At 50.1% G+C, this 7,522-nt stretch overlaps 1 protein-coding gene across 1 annotated transcript; it reads right to left on the bottom strand.

Moving 5' to 3' along the window:
- Nucleotides 1–4,957: 4,957 nt before the first annotated feature.
- LOC136331982 (leukocyte-associated immunoglobulin-like receptor 1) lies at nucleotides 4,958–6,807 on the bottom strand. The gene is made up of 5 exons (XM_066271184.1): nucleotides 6,465–6,807; nucleotides 6,327–6,369; nucleotides 6,185–6,222; nucleotides 5,923–5,975; nucleotides 4,958–5,378 (listed from the first exon to the last, which is right to left on the bottom strand). The coding sequence occupies exons 1-5, from the start codon at nucleotides 6,604–6,606 to the stop codon at nucleotides 5,232–5,234; spliced, it is 423 nt and encodes a 140-aa protein (XP_066127281.1). The 5' UTR covers nucleotides 6,607–6,807; the 3' UTR covers nucleotides 4,958–5,231.
- Nucleotides 6,808–7,522: the final 715 nt, after the last annotated feature.

Below are 7,522 nucleotides of genomic sequence, written 5' to 3'. Positions count from 1 at the left end.
CTGTCTGAACTTCTGTCCAAATGAAACCCAGAGTATTAATTCATCAGAGATAGATAGAGATGGATGGATAGATACATAGGCAGGCTGATAGATAGATAGATAGATAGATAGATAGATAGATAGATAGATAGATAGATAGATGATAGATAGATACACCCATACACCCATACATACATACATACATACATAGATAATCAGATACATAGTGTAAGGTATTCCCCCCTCCAGGAAGAAAGAAGGGCATAGCCAGGAAGTGTGGAATAGTAAAGATTTATTCAGGGCACTTCCTGACAAGGTTCTCTGGTTCACGAGACTAGGGCCAGAGAAGTCGCGCGGATTTTCCCATTTGGGGGTAAATGCGAGTTTATATGGTGAAGGTGAGTAGATATGATGTGGCGAAATCTCACTGGCTGATGGACAGTCGCTCTTTTCTAAATGCTCCTGGGAAGTTTCCTTTGGCGGGCATGGGTGTGGGCAGTGCCAGCCAAAGTTCCCAGGTCTGGCTCCCCTCATGACCTTCCCCCATTGCCAACCAACCTCACACATAGATATATAAAAAGTTACATAGATTCACAAATTCATAGTTACAGAGATACAGAAATGAATATAGACATAGTTATATAGAAACTTAAATATATAGATACATAAACAGGTACTGGAACAGACTAGATAAATACATAGATAGATACTTACATATACATCTAGACACACAGATATACAGACTTGAAAAGAGACTTAGATAGATACAAAGATACATAGATAGACATATAGATACCTAGATAGATACTTAGAGACACACATAAATACATAGACAGTATTGTGGTAAAGTACCAATGAATAGAAAGTTAGTATTAATATTTTAGGGAAAATAGTTGAGTTTCTTGTCCCCTCTTTTCTGTAGAGAATAAAGAGAAAGAAATGTGAAAGTTTCCTGGCTTGCAGAAACATACTGTGTAGGAAACTCTCTTCTACTAGGAAGCTTAAAGGGCATTTTATTAATTTGAGCTAGGCATACAGAAAAATGTAGAAATGATTTTTATACTTGTGTGATTCACCAACTCAGGATGGCTGATAGCATTGTGTTGTAAATGAAGAGGGAAAGGGAGACTTGGATTCCCTCCCTTCCCCCACACCTGTAGGAAAGTAGGTAAATAGCTACCAGGTGCAGGGAGAGAGAGATTAAGAAAACCTTTTCCTCTCCCTCTTTTTCTATTTGATGGACCATTCACAGGTCAGGCATTTATCCCCTGGCCCCATGGAAACTACCCCCACTCCTGCAAACATGTAATTAATGTATATACCTCTAAACAAAGAAATGGCAAATGAACACCAGAAAATTTAGGAATATCTTTTTATATGTAGAACAACATTTTTTGCTATGGTGTTACCTTATAAGTTTTAATATGTAGAAATGTTTTTTTATAAATTCTATGGACAAATGCTATAAGCTTACTAATGAATTGTGTCCCATCCCCCTCCTCCTTTTCCCGCCAACCGGTGTGTGAGCAAAAGTATATAACCTGCCTCAGGAGTGTGCCCAGTGCGCACGATTTGAGTCAGATTGCCCCATGTTAGTCATATGCAACCAGCACATTTAATAAATCTCCCCCTTTAATAAAACTCCTTAAAAATTCATTTGGACTTGGTATCTTGACATAAGCCTGGCGGAACAGTACTTTATAACAGTATGACAGGGAAACTCATGGACTTGGCTTCCAGTGCTCACAGGGATATTCTTACTAAACCACACATTTCTTTGCAAATGCTTCAGTTTCTCACATGCAAATAGGAATTTATAAAACTCTCCAAACACTTGTATATTATTAGCGGGGCTGCACAAAGAGGTGAGTGGCCATTGCAAGGACACTCAGTTTGTTCCTCTCATGCTCTCTAGGGCAGATGACTCCCTGCTCAGGCACAATGCCCTGGTCTCTGGGCCCCTCTGTGTCCTGTGACCCTGGGCTACACTCTGCACACTTCTGCCTCCCAGCTGGTTTCTATTATTTTGAAACTGAGAACCTCTAAGTCTACAGAAGGAAATTCACTAAAGAAACTCTTACATAGCCCTGGCCGGTTGGCTCAGCGGTAGAGCGTCGGCCTAGCGTGCGGAGGACCTGGGTTCGATTCCCTGCCAGGGCACATAGGAGAAGCGCCCATTTGCTTCTCCACCCCTCCGCCGCGCTTTCCTCTCTGTCTCTCTCTTCCCCTCCCGCAGCCGAGGCTCCATTGGAGCAAAGATGGCCCGGGCGCTGGGGATGGCTCTGTGGCTTCTGCCTCAGGCGCTAGAGTGGCTCTGGTCGCAACATGGTGACGCCCAGGATGGGCAGAGCATCGCCCCCTGGTGGGCAGAGCGTCGCCCTTGGTGGGCGTGCCGGGTGGATCCCGGTCGGGCGCATGCGGGAGTCTGTCTGACTGTCTCTCCCTGTTTCCAGCTTCAGAAAAATGAAAAAAAAAAAAAAAAAAGAAACTCTTACATTATGGAACCGTTAGTGGGTGGGGCTTCTTGGGAGGTTGGTCTGTAAAGAATCAGGAGAGTTTAAACTGGTGGCTGGATTTCCATCTGGACCCCATTGAGGACTCCTGGGTCCATTCATGGCCAAGCGCACAGGCACTGTGACTAGGGAAAGTGGGCTCATTTCCTCAGTCCCTCACAGCTCTGAGTCACATCTTTATGACGTCACAGAGGAGGGCAGCCCCATGAGGTAGAGACAGAGGAGAATCAGGCCCTGGAGAGAGAGACCTGAGACTTCTCAGGGTCACAGCCCTCAGAGTAGCTGCTGAGGCCTCAGCACCAGGCAGGCTCCCTGCAGAGCTGGGGTCATCGGGAAGGGCCTTCCTCAGTCCCAGGGCAGCCAGGTGAGGTCTGAGAGAGATGGAGGATGGGTCTGCAATGCCAGCTCTCACATACTCCTGGGTCAGATGGGGCTCAGCCTCCCCAAGGGCACAGACCTGTGGCTCTGTCTAGACTCTCATTCAACTGAGAGGAGATGCAGCCCAGCAGTCACTGCTGTGCAAGGAGAAGAGAACCAGACTCTCAGCGTTTGTCACCACCACCCACACCCCGGCACCAAGGTCCTTGTGCTTTGAGATCCCTGGCCTTGACCCCATCATCCCAGACCCCCATGTTCCCCAGCCAAGCTGAGCCATCACGTCTAAGAAACAGAAGGTCCAGACTACGGGCTCCGCCCTGGGAAAAAATACAGGAAGTGACCCTCTGGATCCGGGGCTCTGTGGCCACAGTGGACGGTATTGCCCACGAGCTACAGGGAACCAGGGTCTGTAGTCAGAGTCACCGTCCACAGAAAGCCTTTCTCTTTCTAGGTGAGATCAACTCTCCAAAATTCCCAAGGAAACACACCCTCTGCTGAGACTCGCCCCTGTGTGGGGACAAACACGGCAACTGCAAAGTGTCCCTGACCTCCAGGTGGTCACACATCTCTATGGGTGAGAAGGAGCAGGTTACAGACAAAGCAAACATCTGAGACAGCGCTGTGCTCACAGACGTGCTGCAGACGTGAGTCATGAGATGGACGCAGATGGGCGTCAGGAAGACCTCGGTGGGGGTTTAGGAAAAATGCAGCTCACAGGAGGCTCTCAATTATTTCTCATGTTGGGGAGGAAAAAATAATCCATGTGCTTGAAAGATGAGAGAAATAATTGGTGCAGCTTCTCTCCCACCAAATAATGTCTCCTTAATTCGCTCTGTTGTCCAGAGATGGACTCAGCTTCGGAGACGGAGCCCACGTGATGCTCAGCTGTGTTCTCTCCTCGGTCCACACAGCCTCAGAGCTGGCGCCGCCCTATTTTCTGCTCTTGGAGAGACCTGACAACAACATAGTTTCTTGTTCAGCAAGCCACTTGAGAAACTTTTGTGACATTTATTATTTAAACTGGAGGTCTTATTTCTGTTACACGACTATTAAATAATTTGATCTCAAACTAGCCAGCAACCACTAACTCTCTTACAGGAACACCTTCATCAGCATCCTGACCTGTAAGACAATAAGTTGTGTTCTTTGAAGCCACTATGTGCCATCTGTTACAGCAGAGACAGGAAGCCAATACTCTCACTTTAGGGGAGGAGGCAGTGCAGACTTATTGGGAAGAACAGCCCCCAGTCCCACACTTGGAAGGGATTACCCAGGTGAGGGGACAAGGGTCAGATCAAGGACAATGATGGAGAGCTGGACGGGTCCTACTGTGTTTAGAGAATGGACACCACTGTGTGGCGTCCAATGAGGATGAACCAGGGGTGTGGGGACAGACGTGTCCTCGGAGTGGGCTCTCAGCTGAGGCACCGTCCTGTGCAATCACAGCATCACCATACCTTTGCCCGGTCCACACGTGTGTCCATGCACGTGTGTGTGTGTGTGTGTGTGTGTGTGCATTTGTGCATCCAGGAGCCTGTGCATGCATGTGGGTGGGTGGATGTACGCTCTGCACCTTCATCTAGACAGACGTCCCCTTAGAAGTCTCTTCACCCATCCCTGAGAAACACTCACATCAGAAAACACCAATGCCTTTTCTTTCTGTCTTCTCACTATGTTTTGAGCACTGTGGAGGCAGAGACTGGGATGGTCCCTGTGTGCCCCAGCTTGACACACAGGGCTGCCATCGTTGGGTCTCTGATAACATTTATTGATGAACAAGGAGAAGCAGGAATCAGGAAACGGGAACTTAGCTATCAGCTGCATCAATAGAGTCCAGATTCAAAGTCAAGAACTTGGCACTAGGAAAGCCTCAGAATTAGCTAAGAAGACATTTCAAACAGTCCCTGGGGAAGTTGGGATTGACAGGATATGTATGGAATCAGCAGGGTGACTGTGCATCTGTAGCTGGGTCTCCGGCAACAACCCAGCAAGTGCAGCTCAGTATCAAGAAACTGCTGGACACCTATAGCTGGGTCTCTGGAAACAGCCACCAACTGTAGCTGGGTCTCTGGAAACCGCTGGGCCACTATAGCTGGGTCCATGGAAACAGCCAGGTGCCTACAAGTGGATTTCGGAAACAAGTGTTACAGCAGTCTCCAAGGAGCTGGTGGACTGCAGGAGGGCCCACCTGGTTAATGATCCTACTATATGTTGAGTAGGGTCCCCAGACTCCAGCTCTCACTTCCAGGAGAATTGATTAGATGTCTTTCAGGACAGGGGTGATTCTATAGGGAAGTTCTCCAAATAGACTGACTTCTGACTTCCTGTGTCTGTAGGTGCAGAGGCCAGGTGGTCCTGAAGTCAGCGTCTGGCGAGGGCTGCGTACATGCTGGAATCAGCTGTGGGATCCGGGGACTGTGGGGACACGGCTCGGGCTGTGCTCAGTGTGAGGGTCCGCTTGTCCAGCTGGGCATAGGTCACCTTCTGGGTGTCTCCTGCAGCAGGGCCCTGAGGGAGAGACACAGGGTAAGTTAGAGTGGTGGACAGTGAGGGGAGGGTCTGTGGGGAGGAAAGACAGTGACAGCCAGATTCTATGTGGCCCCTGTGATCCCACCTCCCCTGTCTCCATTGTGTAGTCCCCTCCGACATAGAATCAGAGTTGGTCTCTGTGACCAGTAGAACATGGAATGTGAGGGCATGTCACATCCATGGAGAGGACACAAAAGACATTGTGGCTTCCGCCCTTCCCTCTCTGGGACCCTGCCCTCTGAGGGAGGCAGCAGCCATGGAGAAGCCCACATGAGGAGGGCCTGAGGCCCCTGCACACTGCCCTCTGGGGCACCATCCTGCAAGGGGGTCTTGCAGCCCCAGCCCAGCCTTCTGATGAATGCAGCCTCAGTCATCATGATGGCAACCTCAGGAGATGCTGTGAGCCACAACCACCAGCTAATCTGCTTCCAAATTCTTGACCCAAGAAACAGATAATATTGTGGAGCTGTTAAATCTAGGGTAGTTTGTTACACAGAAGTTGGTGACTAATACAAGGACTTACTGGGCTGTGTGTCTCCATGTTTTTCTCAGGAAGTTCATCACCTGCGGCCACATTGGTGGGGGAGGGGGAGAGAACAGTGGTCAGTTCCTTGGGGTGGACCTTGGAAGGCAAATCTGCCTGTTACTCACAGGTTCAGATTATGTCTCACCCCATCTACAACATCCTGTAATGTTCCCAAACATCCCCCACCCCATTGCTTCCTGAATGGTACTGAATGCCCATTTCCCCTCTCCCGTGCTGTTCCCTCCCCTTAGCCCCTCACCAGGTGTGCTCTCTGTGATGTCAACAGCTGGGCTGAGCCTGAGGACAAAGCACAAGTGAGATTGGGGGTCGGGCTGGGGTAGGACACCTGGAGGCAGAGAATTGGGAGGGTGTCTACGTGTCACTCCTGGGGGTGGCCTCACCTCTCCTGGGGCCTCTGCTTCTCACCCCTGCTGTGGGAGGTCCCTGAAGATAGTCAGGGTTTGAATTAGGATGAAAGGCATCCTCCCAGCACCCCAGAACAGCCTTCCCTGTTACCCCACCCTGTCCCTGAGACCTACCGTGTTTTTTCTGATGCTGATGAGGGACTAAGAGGAGGACCAGGAGGAGGAGACAAAGGACGCAGGCCACTGAGTCCCCAACAATAACATAGACGTACACTGTCGGCAGGCCTGGGGAGCAGGGAGCAGGGAACCACAGCATTGGCAGCGTGCATTTGTGGAGCACCTACTGCATACTATGCATACTCTGGGTGTTGTCATGTTCATACTGATATGAAAGCTCTCATGTGACTAGTCTTCCTGCAGCACGGGAACCACTATCCCCATTTCACAGCACCAGGGTCCTGAGTGCTGACATCCTCTGTCTACGAGACGTTGAATGACCAACACTGAAGCCCTCACTTCTTCCCTTCCCCAAGAGGCACGCCCCAGGTTAGGTCCTCTGTTCCCATCATTCATCACCATTGTTACTGCCCTGTGACTGCGTCCATGTGTTTCCTAGGATTAGAAATCAGGAGGACATGCGTCAAAGGTCAGAGCTGGACAGAGGAGGCTGACTCTCCGGGTCCCCGCACAGGAGTCTCCCTCACCCTGGGGCCCTCACCTGCTCCCCTAGACCTTTCTCCCTGGATGGAAGTAACCTACATCTGTGCTGACCAAATTGGTAACTACGTGTTACTGTATCCATTGATATTGAAGCTAAATAAATTTAAAAGTTAGATCCTCAGCTGCACTGCCCACCCTGCAAGGGCTCAGCGGTCAGGTGGTCAATGACCTGCTCACTGGGTGGCACAGAGGCACCCGTTTCCTTCCTTCAAGAAGAGCTCATGCAGGGCAGCACCAGCCTCCCCACAACCATGCCCCTTCTGGAGACGGACACTGGGGAACAGGGAGTCCTGGACTCCTTTTGGGTCCCCACCCAAGCGCAGGCATCTTATCCCTCATTGCTGGTTTCTCACACAGCCCCCGAGGGGTTGGAATGGCCCTGCTGGAGTGAGGACGCCAAGCCCCCATGTCCTCATGTTGCCTGCAAACCTGTTGTCAGCGGGCAAGTTGATGGAGCACCAGCCACAGTCTGACCTTGACGCATGCGCTGTGCGTCCATCATGGTCTTTACC

Source organism: Saccopteryx bilineata, chromosome 3 (assembly GCF_036850765.1).
Source record: "Saccopteryx bilineata isolate mSacBil1 chromosome 3, mSacBil1_pri_phased_curated, whole genome shotgun sequence".
NCBI lineage: Eukaryota > Metazoa > Chordata > Mammalia > Chiroptera > Emballonuridae > Saccopteryx > Saccopteryx bilineata.
Note: the sequence above shows the minus strand (reverse complement) of the source record. Positions and strands in the feature narration are given on the sequence as shown.

Bases quoted from the DNA above. Each gene is read 5' to 3' on its own strand.
- LOC136331982 (XM_066271184.1), bottom strand. From the start codon at position 6,606: ATGCTGTGGTTCCCTGCTCCCTGCTCCCCAGGCCTGCCGACAGTGTAC. The intron at 6,370-6,464 runs GTAGGTCTCAGG...GACTATCTTCAG, and splicing joins TCAGCATCAGAAAAAACACG to GGACCTCCCACAGCAGGGGT. The intron at 6,223-6,326 runs GTGAGGCCACCC...CTTTGTCCTCAG, and splicing joins AAGCAGAGGCCCCAGGAGAG to GCTCAGCCCAGCTGTTGACA.